At 43.1% G+C, this 18,280-nt stretch overlaps 1 protein-coding gene across 2 annotated transcripts in view; it reads right to left on the bottom strand.

Moving 5' to 3' along the window:
• STIM1 (stromal interaction molecule 1) overlaps positions 1–18,280 on the bottom strand; it is a 206,220-nt gene that overhangs the window by 19,985 nt on the left and 167,955 nt on the right. For both annotated transcript variants that reach the window (XM_010849444.1, XM_010849443.1), the window contains exon 5: positions 16,652–16,767. In XM_010849444.1, coding sequence (XP_010847746.1) covers positions 16,652–16,767 — 116 coding nt within the window. The remainder of the gene's footprint in view (positions 1–16,651; positions 16,768–18,280) is intronic.

Genomic DNA, 18,280 nt, shown 5'->3' on the forward strand with positions numbered 1-18,280 from the left:
TGCAGTAGGCAGAAGAGGGGTGGCTGGTAAGGGTACAAGCAAAGTCACTGGAGCCTGAGGATTGGCTGTGGGACTGAGGTTACTGCAGGAGCTGGGTTTCCCAGACCATGAGGCTATTCTAGGTGCAAGGTACAAAGACTAGATCATATAGAGGTCTGCAAGTCTCATCTACAGAGAGCATTTCTATCTAGGCTGTGGTTCAACCAGAAACTGGGTAGAACGGGAGCAGCATCAGGATGTCCCGGAACAGAGGGCCAGGTCTACCTCCAGAGAACACCTGGCGGCTATTGGTGAAGTGCCAGGGCCCTGTCCACCAACTGGGGTTCAAAGCAATGCTTTGCTCTGGAGAGAGCGACACCGAAAAGCTAAACAAGGAATAACATCAGAAGATAAGAACAAACGCCGTGTCCCAAGAACTGAGCTGACCAGAAGAGGGGCAGTGCTGGAGCCTGAGACCGGTCCCCAGCGTGCCAGACCTAGGCTCTGGGGCACAGCACAGAAGACTGAAAGAGATACCAGAAGGGAAAGAGGCTGCTATTGTATGCCCCACCTGCACTGTACTCCACTAGAAATAGAGCCGCAATGGCTAAGAAAAGCCCCAAAGGAAAAGAGGTAATGACCTCCTGTGCACGGGGGCTCACCTGGTGTTGGGGAAGGGGTGGTGGGACTGACAGGATCTCACTGCCCAGGAAGGGGCTGAGGGGGACCCAAAAGGACCCAGTGGAGCCACCAAGTTGGGGCAGGATCTAGACAGACAGCAGGAAAAGACACATGTAGCTGAAATTCTACCTCATGAAGCTGATGCCCACTTTGACAAAAAGGGTTATATTCATGGCTCCTCATTGAAAGGCTGAGCAATAGGACATGGGGATGGTGTGAAATCAAGGACAGATTAGCACATGTTATTTCCATCCACGGGAGGGGAATTACTAGGCCCAGGGTGTAGCCATGTCCTTGACATGTCTATGCCAGACCATACAGAGAAACTGGTGGCTTCCTTGGTGGCTCAGATGGTAAAGAATCTGCCTGCAATGCAGGAGACCAGGTTTGATCCCTGGGTCAAGAAGCTCCGCTGCAGAAGGGAATGACAACCCACTCCAAGATTCCCATAGACAGAGGAGACTGGTGAGCTACAGTCCAAGAGGTCACAAAGAGTTGGACATGACTGAGTGACTAACACCTTCACAGAGCAACTGAGGGCCCTCCAACAGCCACGCTCCAGCTTCCTGGAAGGTCTACACTTGCAGCCATGCTCACGTCCCCACTCCCCTGTCCTTAGATCACAAGAAGCAATATCTCTGCAGTATAGGGAGTTGTCTTACTTTCTGGAACACACCTACCTCCTATCCAGCCTCCACCACAGGCTAGGGTACTCTTTGTCTCCCCTGTTTTTAAGGACTTTTCATCTTGGATTCCCAGGCTTTCTCACCTCCAACATCCCCAACATTCCTATCCAAAGTCTAAGGTACTACATTCCAACAATTCTTCATGTGACTAGCTCCCTCCCACTATTGCCTCCAACACTTCAAAGCCCTTGAGGTGGACACACATGTCTCAGTTCCTTATTCTACCTTGTCCAGATCAATTTGAAACAAGATCCTGTTTTTTCCAGCTTCATATTCTCATCCAGCTCATGAATAAAAATATTGAATTACCAGGGACAAGGATAGGATCTATTCATCACCCCCTCTTCTAAGGTAATACTGTTCCACCTATCGGTACCCTCTGGATCTCTTCAGTGAGTTTTGACTCCACTTAAATACATAAGCATTTATCCCCTATATCCTTCTGCCTTGTCAGATGCATAGCTGAAACTCAGACATGCTGCCTATCAACAGCCTGTGGGCTACCAAGTTTGGTGGGAAGAAAATGAGCCTAATCTGGTTGATTTCCTCTGTGGCCCCTACCGATCACTTCTCTGTAGGCCAGCACTGACCAGCACATAGAAGCCACTCAATAAATATTTGTGGGGTTGAATCTTCACTGAAAAGCCTTAAGTGTGATAGTTCCCTCTCTTTAATCCACATAAGAAGGAATTTTTTTTTTAAAAAAAAGGGAAATAGAGAAAACATAAAATGTATCAGGTATTTACATTAACATTTCAAATTCTCATAACTAATCTATACAGTAGAGTATTCCCAGGCTGTAGACCAGAAAAGTGAGATTCCGTAGAGGCACTGACTTGTCAGAGTCCATGAAAAGTGACAGAGCTGGAATTCAAATTTTCTCATCCTCATGCAGCAGGGATTGTTTCTGTTTATTACATGCAAACATGTCTCACCAGGGTACACCTATATCCCCTGATCTAGCCCGAGTGCAACCATAGGAATTCCACGGCCTAAGTTTCCCCCTCAACCCTCTGGGAACTGACTGTGGCACTGCCATCAGAGAGTGAAGATCCAAAAGCTGAATGGCCAGGCCTTTGAAGTTAAAAATAAGGCCTCGTGTAGAGAAATTTTTATTTCAACAAAGGAAGCATCTTGCATGAAGTATTAGGAAGTTTGAGTTCTATCCTTGCCTCTGCCCCAATTTGTTATGAAATTCACTTCCCCCATCTCGGTCTCAGCTTCCTCAGCTGTAAAATGCATTATCACAGAATTGCTAAAAGATTAAATGCCTAGTTGTAAATGAAAGTACTTTGAGGTGTTCAGAGAAATAGATGTGAGAATTGTCAGTTCCCTTCAGTGGGGTCCACAGTCCTAGTTCAGTTCAGTTCAGTACTCAGTCGTGTCCGACTCTTTGTGACCCCATGGACTGCAGCACGCCAGGCCTCCCTGTCCATCGCCAACTCCCAGAGTTTACTTGAATTCATGTCCATTGAGTCGGTGATGTCATCCAACCATCTCATCCTCTGTCGTCCCCTTCTCCTCCTGCCTTCGATATTTCCCAACATCAGGGTCTTTACAAATGAGTCAGTTCTTCATCAGGTGGCCAAAGTATTGGAGCTTCAGCATCAGTCCTTCCAATGAATATTCAGGACTGATTTCCTTTAGGATGAATTGGTTGGATCTCCCTGCAGTCCAAGGGACTCTCAAGAGTCTTCTCCAACACCACAGTTCAAAAGCATCAATTCTTCAGCACTCAGCTTTCTTTATAGTCCAACTCTCACATCCATACAGGACTACTGGAAAAGCCATAGGTTTGACTAGATGGACCTTTGTTGGCAAAGTAATGTCTCTGTTTTTTAATATGCTGTCTAGATTGGTCATAACTTTTCTTCCAAGGAGTAAGTGTCTTTTAATTTCATGGCTGCAGTCACCATCTGCAGTGACTTTGAAGCCCCCCAAAATGAAGTCTATCACTGCTTCCACTGTTTCCCCATCTATTTGCCAAGAAGTGATGGGACCAGATGCCATGATCTTAGTTTTCTGAAAGTTGAGTTTTAAGCCAACTTTTTCACTCTCCTCTTTCACTTTCATCAAGAGGCTCTTTAGTTCTTCTTCACTTTCTGCCATAAGGGTGGTGTCATCTGCATATCTGAGGTGATTGATACTTCTCCCGGCAATCTTGATTCCAGCTTGTGCTTCTTCCAGCCTAGCGTTTCTCATGATGTACTCTGCATATAAGTTAAATAAGCCTTGACGTACTAATTTCCCAATGTGGAACCAGCCTGTTGTTCCATGTCAAGTTCTACCTCTGTTGCTTCCTGACCTGCATACAGATTTCTCAAGAAGCAGTCAGGTGGTCTGGTATTCCCATCTCTTTAAGAATTTTCCAGAGTTTGTTGTAGTCCACACAGTCAAAGGCTTTGGCATAGTCAGTAAAGCAAAAGTAGATATTTTTCTGGAACTCTCTTGCTTTTTTGATGATCCAATGAATGTTGGCAATTTGATCTTTGGTTCCTGTGCCTTTTCTAAATCCAGCTTGAGGATCTGGAAGTTCACGGTTCACATACTGTTGAAGCCTGGCTTGGAGAATTTTGAGTTCTAAGGGAATCCCTAATGGTTAACTTTATGTGTCACCTTGATTGGGCTAAGGGGTGTCTGGATAGATGATAAAGAATTATTCCAGGGTGTGTCTGTGGAGTTGTCTTCATATGAGATTAATATTTGAATCAGTAGACTGTGTTAAGAAGGTCATCTTCATTAATGAGACTGGGCATCAACTAATTGTTCACATGGCACTAAGGGTCTGAACAGAACCAAAAGGCAGAGGAAGGGCAAATATGCTCTCCAGCTTGAGTTTACACATCCGTTTTCCTCTGCCCACCTATATCAGCACTCCCAGCTCTTGATCTTCAGACTCACAGGGATTCACACCATCAGCTCCCCTGGTCCTCAGCCTGCAGACTCAGACTGAATTACAACCCCACCTTTCCTGGGTTTCAGTTTATATATGGAAGACTGTGGGACTTCTTGGCCTCCAAGATAGCATGAATCAATTTTCATAATAAATCTCCTCATATACATATCTATATATATATCCTATTGGTTCTGTTTATCTGAAGAACCTTGACTAATACAAAAATCTATAAACTACTGTGTCAGGAAAAAAGGAGAAATAGGGAAACTAAGAATCTAGTATGTACCTTATTCATGATGTTCTTCTTCCTATCATAACCCGAGTCCCATTCTTCGATTCCTACCACCTTCCCAGCCCACCACAGTTTACAGAGACCTGCCCATTCCTTCTCCTCTGGACTAGGATTCCCTGACCAACCCACTCACTGGACAGCTAAAAACATGTATTTTCTCAAGGATTGCCCTGTGTGCTTTTCAGCTTTCATATCAGTCACTGTGGGTTCCTCAGGACCAGGGCACAAGACTTATTTATCTCTGTAGCCTCACACTTAGCATAGAGCCTGACCAGAGCAGGCACTTAGCAAAGGTGGAAAGGAGGCAAAAAGGAAGAAGAAAGCGAGATTCTAGCAGGAAAGGGGGGAGAAGGCAATGGCACTCCACCCCAGTACTCTTGTCTGGAAAATCCCATGGACGGAGGAGCCTGGTAGGCTGCGGTCCATGGGGTCGCTAAGAGTCGGACATGACTGAGTGACTTCACTTTCACTTTCCACTTTCATACATTGGACAAGGAAATGGCAACCCACTCCAGTGTTCTTGCCTGGAGAACCCCAGGGATGGGGAAGCCTGGTGGGCTGCCGTCTATGGGGTCGCACAGAGTCGGACATGACTGAAGCGGCTTAGCAGCAGCAGCAGCAGCAGAAAAGGGGAGGTACAATATAAAGTGCATACAGAAGGCAAATACCAGCTCCTGGGAACAAGAAGAGTCTGGCAAAGTGGGAGTTTGATGTATGATGCAGAGAACCCAGAGCCAGTGCTCTGTGACAATCTGGAGGGATGGGGTGGGGAAGGAGGTGGGAGGGGGGTTCAGGAGGAGGGGACACATGTATGCCTATAGCTGATTCATGTTGATGTATGGCAAAAAAAATCACAATATTGTAAAGTAATTATCCCCAATTAAAATAAATTAATTAAAGAAAAGAAGAAAAGTCTGGCGAGCTGTCCTCACAGCCTCTACTGGAACTCAGCTCTCAGAATCCACCTGTCACCAGTGAACACAGCCACGGACAATGAGAGCAGACATGGCCAGTGAGATGAACAGAACTAACCCAGGGATAGGGCCTGGGGAGCCAGAGGGTGGCAAAATTCCCAGGCTGAGTGCTACAAATAGATTTTAGCAAAATGAGGTCAACTGTTAACACAATCAGGCTTGAGGCAAGGGAGGAGGGTGTAAACAAATGAGATGCTGACATGTGAACAGAGTGCGGAGTGATAGAATTTTCAGGGTGCCAGTTTTCAGGGTGAGAATGTGAGGCTCCAGTAATTATCACGTTCTGGAATCCCCTCTCCCCATGTATTCTATCTGCTTCTCTACTGCCCACAGTCCCCTGTGCCTGACAGATACAGATACTCACTCCTCATTGCCACAGTAGGTGCTAGGAATTTCTTTTGTCATTTACATAGCCTTCTATGCTGAGCTGTCTGTTTAACCTGTAAGAACTATTTCTGGGCCCTCTTTTCTTCTGATTGTAGCCCCCCAAAAAATGCCTTAGCTGCCCCACTGGTGCACGGATACTACACGGGGAGCAGTTCTCCGCACAGCTAAGCTGAGCCAGACTCTTCCCCTACTTTCCCCAAGCCTGTAGCTTTGGAGAGGCCCAGCCTCCTTCTGTATAACTTCCATCTCTTTCTTGCTGGGTTTTACGCTGAGTGGCAATGACAGATGAACAAAGCTGTGTCTACCCTCAAGGAGTTTTCCAGTTTAAAGAGTAGCAGACAGGAAAACAGATTGTTATACAGAAAGCAGATACAATTACTTTTCTGTGCTCCTGAAACTAACACAATATTGTACTAGTATAATCGATTGATTGCACTAGATACTACACAGGGAGCAGTTCTCCGCACAGCTAAGCTGAGCCAGACTCTTCCCCTACTTCCCCCAAGCCTGTAGTTTATCCCCCGTATAATCAATTATACTTTCAATAAAAGAGAGGGAAATCTGAAATAACAAACAAACAAAAAAGCAGATACAAAGGGCTGTGGATCCCCAAGGGAAAGTGGAAAGTAAGAGGGAAGGGTTGAGCATGCCCAGGAAGAGGCTGGAAAGGCATCCTAGAGAAGGAACATAACAAAAAGGAGAAAGCAGGTAAGATCAGAGCAAGCTGTGCCAGACAGGCAGCCCCTCCTGCTCACTGATGGCTTCCCCTATTACCTGAGCCACTGTGGAAGGAAGACAAGGTGCAGTCTTTGTCTTTTCCTCTTCACAAGTCCCCCCAACCCCATGATTACTGTGCAGGCCTCTTTCTGCACCTTTAACAGCACAAAGGGCACCCAGCCCTGAGTCCAAGACAGTGATACACACTAACAATAGCAGCTACCACGTAGGGGAAACTGGGACACAGAGAACCTTAGGAATGTCCCCAAGGTCACCAAATGACTGAGTGATAGAGCCAGTCTGTTTGATTTCAGAGCTGGGACTCTTACATCTTGTCTCCTCTAACAGAAGTGGAGGGTGGGATAATATAGTAGAAAAGAGAGCTGAAATATAAGCTAAAAATCTAGGTTTGAGTCATGGCTCTGCTGTTTAAAACTCGCCTCATTTTAGCCTCAGTTTCTCTCTCAGTGAATCATTTGCTGCCATAATGAGAGATCAGCTGAGACCCCAAACTGAACACTGTCTTTGGGCCTCTGTGTCTCAGAGCACACCTGACATCTGGCCACCGGCACTGTCAGGAGAGCCCCAGCTGGGCCAGCCCAGAGCCAGCTCTGCTGGCAGAAAAGACAGGAAACACCTGTGCTGCTCTGTGGCCCACGTAGGGAGGGCCAAGCTGTCTTCTATGGTCAGGACTCCAGACTAAGCCAGTCTGATCCTCCTTCCCTCTTCCCAAGCTCTGAGGCTCCTGCGGGCAGATGGATCCACTCACTCAGCAGACCCCACAGCTACTGTAAACAAAATTGTGATTTGCAATTTCTCAAGCCTCAGACCGGCAGTGGGACTTCATTAATACTGGGCAAGGTAGCCACAACTGGCAACTGAAGCCAGCCCAGGTGCTCAGAGGGTGTTCACTGCAAGCCAGTGGGGAGGCCTGAGACCACACCATAACAGCTCACCCTGGATGCAGAACCCAGGTCCAAGCTAGCACAGGCCATCACTCTAAATCCTGCATGGGTGCTGGACAGGGAAGAGCACTGACTAGGGGTTTTAGTCCATGTGCAAATGGAAAAACAGAACCTAGGGGACTCAGGTCAAGGAATTCTCTGCAGGCACCCATCAGGGGTGGCCCACTCTTGCAGAAGTCTCCTGGCAAAGAGCTTCCTAGTATCTTCCTTAGGTTCCATCTGATAATTTTCTAAATTTTTCTTTAAGAAGCATCAGCAGGAAAGTATAAAAAACAATCTCTGCCATCAGGACAGCTGCTGGATTCATCTTAGCTCCCAGGAGAACACCAATTCTGAGTTCTTAAATGAGAGAGCCAGTAAGACCCTAAATGACCGAGACCATTTCACAGATGAGGGAAGCCAAATCTAAGCAGAAGTGAACTGCCAAAGGTCACATGATAAGAAAATGGCTGAACACAGAAGTCCTAAAAGTACAGGATACAGGCAGTAGGGGGAAAGAACAGGCCTCCCACCTTTTACACAGAATCCTTATCAACCAAAGGGTTTCTCCCCAAAACCATGGAATGCCACAGATGAAAGGAGTCATAAGGATCCTTAAGTTCAGTTGTTTCATGATACAAACCAGCAAATATATACTGAGAAAAACAATCTACACAAGGTCACACAGTGAGTGGCAATTATGAAAAGAGACCAAGGTGCTTCCCTAGGTTTATAAGAAGTTCTCTAAATGGAAGTCTAAAGGTTATAAAAAATCAAGTTGTAATAATGATGATGATGACGATGGGAGACATAATCCACATACTCTAAAATTCATTCTTTTAAATTAAACAATTCAGTGATTTTAGTGTATTCACAAGGTTGTGCAACCATCAGCACAATTAACTTTAGAACCTTAATCATTATCCCAAAAGAAATCCCACACCCATTATCAGCCACTTCCCATTTCCCACTCACTCTAGCCCCTGCCAGCCACCAATCTTAATTTGATCCCCATGGATTTATCTATTCTGAATATTGCATATAAATGGAATCATACAATACATGTTCTTGCAGCATGTAATCAGAACTTCACTTCCTTTTATGGTTGAGTTATATTTCATTGTGTTTATATACTACAACTATTTATCCATTCATCCATCAATGTATATATGGGTTGCTTCCACCTCAGCTATTGTGAATAATGCTGCTATGTACATGTACTTGTTTCAGTACCTGTTTTCAATTTTGGGGTACATTCCTGGGTATGAAATCGCTGAGTTATATGGTAACTATGTTAAACTTTTTGAGGAATGATGAGACTATTTTCTAAAGTAGCTGAAGCTTTCTCGTTATCACTAGAAACGTACAAGTGTTCTAATTTCTCCATCTCCCTGCCAACACTTACTTTCTGTTCTTCCCTCTGTTTTCACTTTTATTGTAGCTCTCCTAGTGGATGTGAAATATCTTCTTAACTCTAGCACCTCTGCTCTGCCTACCTCAGAAACAGTTTTCTGCTGACCTCTGACCTCCTTTAGATTAGGTTACAGGCAACCTAGAGGCCAAATGAAGAGAGTCTAGGAGAAGATACTCCTGTCCTCGTATCAGCCTAACCCAATTCACTGGGGCTCCCGTTGCTGGCTCTGACCTCCAGGACCCAGTACCATGTACCCAGGATTCTGATTCTCATGCTCTCTAGACCTAGCTGATTTTTCTCTTTTTTTTAATTTATTTATTTTAATTAGAGGCTAATTACTTTACAATATTATACTGGTTTTGCCATACATTGACATGAATCCGCCATGGGTTTACATGTGTTCCCCATCCTGAACCCCTCTCCCACATCCCTCCCCATACCATCCCTCTGGGTCATCTCAGTGCATGAACCCCGAGCGCCCTGTATCATGCATCAAACCTGGACTGGCGATTCATTTCACATGTGATAATATACATGTTTCAGTGCCATTTTCCCAAATCATCCCACCCTCTCCCTCTCCCACAGAGTCCAAAAGACTGTTCTATACATCTGTGTCTCTTTTGCTGTCTCGCATACAGCGTTATCATTACCATCTTTCTAAATTCTATATATATGCGTTAGTATACTGTATTGGTGTTTTTCTTTCTGGCTTACTTCACTCTGTATAATAGGCTCCAGTTTCATCCACCTCATTAGAACTGATTCAAATGTTTTCTTTTTAATGGCTGAGTAATACTCCATTGTGTATATGTACCACTGCTTTCTTATCCATTCGTCTGCTGATGGGCATCCAGGTTGCTTCCATGACCTGGCTGTTATAAACAGTGCTGTGATGAACATTGGGGTACACGTGTCTCTTTCAATTCTGGTTTCCTCGGTGTGTATGCCCAGCAGTGGGATTGCTGGGTCATAAGGCAGTTCTATTTCCAGTTGTTTAAGGAATCTCCACACTGTTCTCCATAGTGGCTGTACTAGTTTGCATTCCCACCAACAGTGTAAGAGGGTTCCCTTTTCTCCACACCCTCTCCAGCATTTATTGCTTGTAGACTTTTGGATGGCAGCCATTCTGACTGGCATGAAGTGGTACCTAATAGTAGTTTTAATTTGCATTTCTCTGATAATGAGTGACGTTGAGCATCTTTTCATGTGTTTGTTAACCAGCTGTATGTCTTCTTTGGAGAAATGTCTATTTAGTTCTTTGGCCCATTTTTTGATTGGGTCATTTATTTTTCTGGAATTGAGCTGTAGGAGTTGCTTGTATATTTTTGAGATTAGTTGTTTGTCAGTTGCTTCATTAGCTATTATTTTCTCCCATTCTGAAGGCTGTCTTTTCACCTTGCTTATAGTTTCCTTTGTTGTGCAGAAGCTTTTAAGTTTAATTAGGTCCCATTTGTTTATTTTTGCTTTTATTTCCAATATTCTGGGAGGTGGGTCATAGAGGATCCTGCTGTGATGTATGTCAGAGAGTGTTTTGCCTATGTTCTCCTCTAGGAGTTTTATAGTTTCTGGTTTTACGTTTAGATCTTTAATCCATTTTGAGTTTATTTTTGTGTATGGTGTTAGAAAGTGTTCTAGTTTCATTCTTTTAAAGTGGTTGACCAGTTTTCCCAGCACCACTTGTTAAAGAGATTGTCTTTTCTCCATTGTATATTCTTGCCTCCTTTGTCAAAGATAAGGTGTCCATAGGTGCGCGGACTTATCTCTGGGCTTTCTATTTTGTTCCATTGATCCGTATTTCTGTCTTTGTCCCAGTACCATAGTGTCTTGATGACTGTGGCTTTGTAGTAGAGCCTGAAGTCAGGCAGGTTGATTCCTCCAGTTCCATTCTTCTTTCTCAAGATTGCTTTGGCTAGTCGAGGTTTTTTGTATTTCCATACAAATTGTGAAATTATTTGTTCTAGTTCTCTGAAAAATAACGTTGGTAGCTTGATAAGGATTGCATTGACTCTATAGATTGCTTTGGGCAGTATACTCATTTTCACTATATTGATTCTTCCAATCCATGAACACGGTATATTTCTCCATCTATTAGTGTCCTCTTTGATTTCTTTCACCAGTGTTCTATAGTTTTCTATATATACATCTTTTGTTTCTTTAGGTAGATATCTTCCTAAGTATTTTATTCTTCTCATTGCAATGGTGAATGGAATTTTTTCCTTAATTTCTCTTTCTGCTTTCTCATTGTTAGTGTATAGGAATGCAAGGAATTTCTGTGTTTTGATTTTATATCCTGCAACTTTACTGTATTCATTTATTAGTTCTAGTAATTTTCTGGTGGAGTCTTTAGGGTTTTCTATGTAGAGGATCATGTCATCTGCAAATAGTGAGGGTTTTGCTTCTTCTTTTCCAATCTGGATTCCTTTTATTTCTTTTTCTGCTCTGATTGCTGTGGTCAAAACTTCCAAAACTATGTTGAATAGCAGTGGTAAGAGTGGGCACCCTTGTCTTGTTCCTGACTTTAGGGGAAATGCTTTCAATTTTTCACCATTGAGGATAATGTTTGCTGTGAGTTTGTCATATATAGCTTTTATTATGTTGAGGTATGTTCCTTCTATTCCTGCTTTCTGGAGGGTTTTTATCATAAATGGATGTTGAATTTTGTCAAAGGCTTTCTCTGCATCTATTGACATAACCATATGGTTTCTACTTTTCAATTTGTTAATGTGATGTATTACATTGATTGATTTGCAGATATTGAAGAATCCTTGCATCCCTGGGATAAAGCCCATTTGGTCATGATGTATGATCTTTTTAATATGTTGTTGGATTCTATTTGCTAGAATTTTGTTAAGGATTTTTGCATCTATGTTCATCAGTGATATTGGCCTGTAGTTTTCTTTTTTTGTGGCATCTTTGTCAGGTATTGGTATCAGGGTGATGGTGGCCTCATAGAATGATTTTGGAAGTTTACCTTCCTCTGCAATTTTCTGGAAGAGTTTGAGTAGGATAGGTGTTAGCTCTTCTCTAAATTTTTTTGGTAGAATTCAGCTGTGAAGCCGTCTGGATCTGGGCTTTTGTTTGTTGGAAGATTTCTGATTACAGTTTCAATTTCTTTGCTTCTGATCTGTCTGTTAAGATTTTCTATTTCTTCCTGGTTCAGTTTTGGAAAGTTGTACTTTTCTAAGAATTTGTCCAGTTCTTCCATGTTGTCTGTTTTATTGGCATATAGTTGCTGATAATAGTCTCTTATGATCCTTCGTACTTCTGTGTTGTCTATTGTGATCTCTCCATTTTCATTTCTAATTTTGTTGATTTGATTTTTCTCCCTTTGTTTCTTCATGAGTCTGGCTAATGGTTTGTCAATTTTATTTATCTTCTCAAAGAACCAGCTTTTGGCTTTGTTGATTTTTGCTATGGTCTCTTTTGTTTCTTTTGCATTTATTTCTGCCCTAATTTTTAAGATTTCTTTTCTTCTACTAACCCTGGGGTTCTTCATTTCTCCCTTTTCTAGTTGCTTTAGGTGTAGAGTTAGGTTATTTATTTGACTTTTTTCTTGTTTCTTGAGGTAAGCCTGTATTGCTATGAACCTTCCCCTTCACACTGCTTTTATAGTGTCCCATAGGTTTTGGGTTGTTGTGTTTTCATTTTCGTTTCTATGCATATTTTGATTTCTTTTTTGATTTCTTCTGTGATTTGTTGGTTGTTCAGCAGCATGTTGTTCAGCCTCCATATGTTGGAATTTTTAATAGTTTTTCTCCTGTAATTGACATCTAATCTTACTGCATTATGGTCAGAAAAGATGCTTGGAATGATTTAAATTTTTTCAAATTTACCAAGGCTAGATTTATGGCCCAGGATATGATCTATCCTGGAGAAGGTTCTGTGTGTGCTTGAGAAAAAGGTGATTTTTCCATTTGCAATTCTTGCTTAACCTGTTTTTAACACACCCTTTCAGATACAGTAAATACTATTTCGATACAGACCCTGTGTATGCTACATTGCTTCAGTCGTGTCTGACTCTTTGCAACCCTATAGACTGTAGCCTGCCAGGCTCCTCTGTCCATGGGATTCTCCAGGCAACAATACTGGAGTGGGTTGCCATTTCCTTTTCCAGGGGATCTTCCTGAACCAGGGATCAAACCCACATCTCTTATGTCTTACGTCTCCTGCTCTGGCAGGTGGGTTCTTTACCGCTAGCACTAGCTGTCTTAACAGTCTATTAGTATATCTCAGAAGACTAAAGAAGATTTCAGGCTGCCAAAGGCCTCCCTATAACTGCAGGGTGACATGGGAGAGCCTCTGAAAAAATAACCTAGCTTTCACTGCTGGGTTTGATTCTTCTGGTATAAACGTTTTTGCTGGTGTATACAAAGAGAGGGGGATAGGCTGATAATAAAGAAAGTTTAATAAGGCCACTTCCCATTTTTCAAGAGTCAGCTCAAGAGTGATCCTTTCCATAAAACTTCTTGGTCTCCAACTGAAAACTCCTCCCTACTTTGTGCTCCCATCTGAACTATGGAATGACTTACACGACTGTTAAACCACTGTATCTGTTGACCATTTACTGAATTTGTTGACACGCCAATGTTCATTTAGATGGAACTTCCTGAGAGAAGAGACTGTCATTTAGTGGTGCACTGTAGGTGCTTTAAAAATGTTGGTAGATGACCCAATCAAAAAATGGGCCAAAGAACTAAATAGACATTTCTCCAAAGAAGACATACAGATGGCTAACAAACACATGAAAAGATGCTCAACATCACTCATTATCAGAGAAATGCAAATCAAAACCACTATGAGGTACCATTTCACGCCAGTCAGAATGGCTGCCATCCAAAAGTCTACAAGCAATAAATGCTGGAGAGGGTGTGGAGAAAAGGGAACCCTCTTATACTGTTGGTGGGAATGCAAACTAGTACAGCCACTATGGAGCACAGTGTGGAGATTCCTTAAAAAACTGGAAATAGAACTGCCTTATGACCCAGCAATCCCACTGCTGGGCATACACACTGAGGAAACCAGAAGGGAAAGAGACACATGTACCCCAATGTTCATCACAGCACTGTTTATAATAGCCAGGACACGGAAGCAACCTGGATGCCCATCAGCAGACGAATGGATAAGAAAGCAGTGGTACATATACACAATGGAGTATTACTCAGCCATTAAAAAGAAAACATTTGAATCAGTTCTAATGAGGTGGATGAAACTGGAGCCTATTATACAGAGTGAAGTAAGCCAGAAAGAAAAACACCAATACAGTATACTAACGCATATATATGGAATTTAGAAAGATGGTAACGATAACCCTGTATATGAGACAGCAAAAGAGACACAGATGTATAGAACAGTCTTTTGGACTCTGTGGGAGAGGGAGAGGGTGGGATGATTTGGGAGAATGGCATTGAAATATGTATAACATCATATATGAAATGAGTCGCCAGTCCAGGTTCGATGCACGATACTGGATGCTTGGGGCTGGTGCACTGGGACGACCCAGAGGGATGGTATGGGGAGGGAGGAGGGAGGAGGGTTCAGGATGGGGAACACATGTATGCCTGTGGCAGATTCATTTCGATATATGGCAGAACCAATACAATATTGTAAAGTTTAAAAATAAAATAAAATTTAAAAAAAATGTTGGTAGTACAGAGGGTGGGCCTCACAATTAGAGCCTTCATTGTGTCATTTATTCAAAACTTATAAATGAATGATAAGAAAAAATGTGTCCTAGGACCAAAAAGGAGAAGGCAATGGCACCCCACTCCAGTACTGTTGCCTGGAAAATCACATGGACGGAGAAGCCTGGTAGGCTGCAGTCCATGGGGTCGCACAGAGTTGGACACGACTGAAGCAACTTAGTAGTAGTAGTAGTATGACCAAAAAGGCTTCCCTAGTGGCTTACACATAAAGAATCCGCCTGCGATGCAGGAGAGCTGGGTTCAATCCCTGGGTTGGGAAGATCCCCTGGAGGAGGGCATGGTAACCCACTCCAGTATTCTTGCCTGGAGAATCCTTATAGACAGAGAGGCCTGGCTACAGTCCATCAGGTTGCAAAGAGTCGGACATGACTGAGTGACTAAGCACATAGAACAGGTTCAAAAAAGGCAACAAAGCAGATGAAAATGGTCTTCTCCCATGTTGCTCTGTTTCACACTTACAAAAGGTATAGACCTTCTGAAGAAGACAAAACTATGGAGAGGTTAAAAAAAAAAAATCAGTGATTGCCAGGGGTTGAGGAAGAAAGAAGGATAAACAGGTAGAGCACAGAGGATCTTTAGGGCAGTGAAAAACCATTCTTTCTGACACCACACAGGTGGGCACAAGTCATCATACATTTGTCCAAACCCACAGACCGCACAATACCAAGAGTGAATCTTAATGCAAACTATGGACTCTGGGTGATAATGCTGTGTCAGTGTAGGTTCAGCAGTTGTTACAAATGTACCACTGTGGTGAGGATGTTTTTAATGGGGAAGGCTATGCATGTATGGGGGCAGAAGTCTATGGAAAATCTCTGTACCTTCCACTCAGTTTTGACGTGAACCTAAATCTACTCAAAAAAATAAAATCTAGGGACTTCCCCAGTGGTAGAGTGGTTAAGACTCTGTGCTTCCACTGCAGTGGCATGGGTTCAACCCCCGGTAAGGGAACTATGATCCCACATGCCATGCAGCATGGCTAAAAGAGAAAAAAAAATTTTTAATGTTTTAAATTAAAAAATAAAAATAGGGGATGTCTTGGTGGTTAGGACTTGGGCGTTCACTGCTGTGGGCCTGAGTTTGATCCCTGGTTAGGGAACTAAGATCCCACAAGCCCTGTGGCCAAAAACTAAAATAAATAAATCTTAAAAAATAATAAAAATAAAGTCTATTAAAGCTTTTTTAAACCAAAAAATTATGGACCTATCCACCTCTATTGAGATATCAGCTTGGGTACTTGTCAAGAGAAATGTCACACTGCCACTGACCCTGCCTGCCGGCAGCTTCTCTGGACTGGTGTTGGGCTTCACAGTATCCTGCTGCTGGCATCTTCCGCTGGGGTCAGGCTGGTGCCAACAGCTCCCAGAGGACACAGAGTAGGCCCTAAGAGCCTTCTGGTCAAGGCAAATTTTCTAAGAAATTTTACTACTCTGTGTTGAGTTCACTTAGAATAAAAAAGGATAGCAAGGTTGATCATTCCCACCTGACAGATGTTCAGGAGCTGAAGCACCTAATCCCCGCAACTGACCCTGGGCTGAAGAGACCAACCTGCCCTAGTCCAAGATATCTCTGTTGCTTCAATGAAAGCCTGCTTAGCCCTGTTTGGTTGTTCAAGGACACAAAATGTTCAGCAATCAGTCCATGGCCTCTGCATGTCCAGTGACAGCAGGAACAGCTAGATGGCACTCAGCCTGCTTCAGGTTGTTATCCCTGAGCATACCATTCATATTTAGTGTCTGTATTCTCACTCAGGTTGTTTTCCCCACCTAGACTGCCTTCTCCTGGCTCCTCCATGGAATAAAGCCCTACCCATCTTTAAAGGCAGAGGTCACATGCCACCTCTTTTATAGAATGCCTTCTTTAACCTTCTGATGTACCTCTGTAGAATATTCATTTAATCCCTTTGGGGCAGACCCAGGACCTCAACCCAGCCGTGGGGTCCATGGCACATCAGCAGCCTTCCCTCTCCCCCGACTCACAGAGAGGAGGCCCAAAGAGCACCGTGTCCAGGGCCTTCAGCTGCAGCTTCTGCCGATGGCTCCGGTCTGTCATCTTCAACACAGTCCCTGTCATGGTGGTATTGGTTACAGCGAGCCTGTGGGGGCAAACAGGAGGGGCTCAGTTCCCTGCCGACAAAGCAGAAAGGATCCTGGTAGGATTACCCACCTCCTCCAGGAACACTTCCATGAATTCTAGCTCCTAGTGCTTGCTCCCCTCTGCACTCTAGTATACAGAGTCAACACCAGTGGATCTCAACAAGCAGTAAAGAGAGCACATAACATTCACCAAGAATTTGTTCACCTTTCTCCCCATGTCCATCATCTCCTGAATATCATATTTTCTAAGGATTAACTATCTGTGACCATTCCCATACTCAACTGTAAATTTTCTGTTGTGCTTCTCCTCCCAGGGATTATCCACCAAACACCTGTCTCCACACTCCCACCATCTGTAAACGCATTCTCCTGTCCAGCCCAGGTCAAAATGTTACACCACATGACCCAGGGATTCTGAGGGCCTCTGAATTTACCTGATCCTAACTGTCATTAAATATAAATCTGCTGACAAAGAGCATTGCATTAGTCTTGTCATCTTGTATTTGAGTAACAGTAATTGACTTTCAATCACATTACTATATTTTTTATATTCTTCAATCATACTGTTAATAAGAGAGGAATATATATATTCCTCTCTTATTAAGTTATTATTAACAGTATGATTATAATGGTATATGATTATATACCATTTCCTATAAACAAGGAAATGGTATAGGAAAAACTGGACTTTGTTTCTCTTCTGCTTGAATTTAGTGGGTATAGAGGGGAGAGGAGTGTAAGACATGAAAGGTTGAAAAACCACTGGTCTGGGTCCCACAAGTGAGGATGATCTACTATACTATGGTTTGTGCTCTTTTCTGATTCATAGCTTTGTTTCCCTAGATAAAGAAAAGCTTCTGACATCAGTGTGTCATTTACACTCCTGCCTGGGCATGCAGGCATAGTTACTTCTTTCTCTAGTCCTGGGAAGCAACCAAGCCCATCTATAAAACAGGCAGTGAGATACCCTGATGTGGGTGAGGGTGGGGTAGGGGTGGAGATGGTCAGGAGATTCAGCTTCTGGCCCCAGCTCCATCAATGATTCACTTGTCTGACATAAGCTGCTTAATCTCTTCCCTGGGGCCTCAATTTCCTTCTGTGTAAACTTAAGTAAATCCGATGCTTCTCACAAACTTGGGAGTTCTTGGGGCTCTCTTTAGAGCACTTCTAACAAGTGTACTGGCCTTCATCTAACTGATCAAAGTTAAGTATCACCTTTTCTACAGTCTATTTGTCAAAGAAACCTATGAATTTCTAAGCAACAAGAAATGAGAAAGGAACTAACATTTATTAAGCAGCTGTGTATCTCATACTATTCTGACACTTTACATACAATACCTCATTTAGTCCCCACACTTTAGGAACCCAGTTCTTTTATTAGCAGTTCCACTTTACGATAAGAAAACTGAGACTTAGGGATAAGTAATTTGCCCAAAGTCACACAGCAAGTAAGTGGCAAAGGCAGGATTCAACCCAAATCTGCTAGATTCATCCCATTATACCATGCTGCCT

The sequence above is a fragment of the Bison bison genome, unplaced genomic scaffold, assembly GCF_000754665.1.
Source record: "Bison bison bison isolate TAMUID 2011002044 unplaced genomic scaffold, Bison_UMD1.0 scf7180017864284, whole genome shotgun sequence".
Taxonomy (NCBI): domain Eukaryota; kingdom Metazoa; phylum Chordata; class Mammalia; order Artiodactyla; family Bovidae; genus Bison; species Bison bison.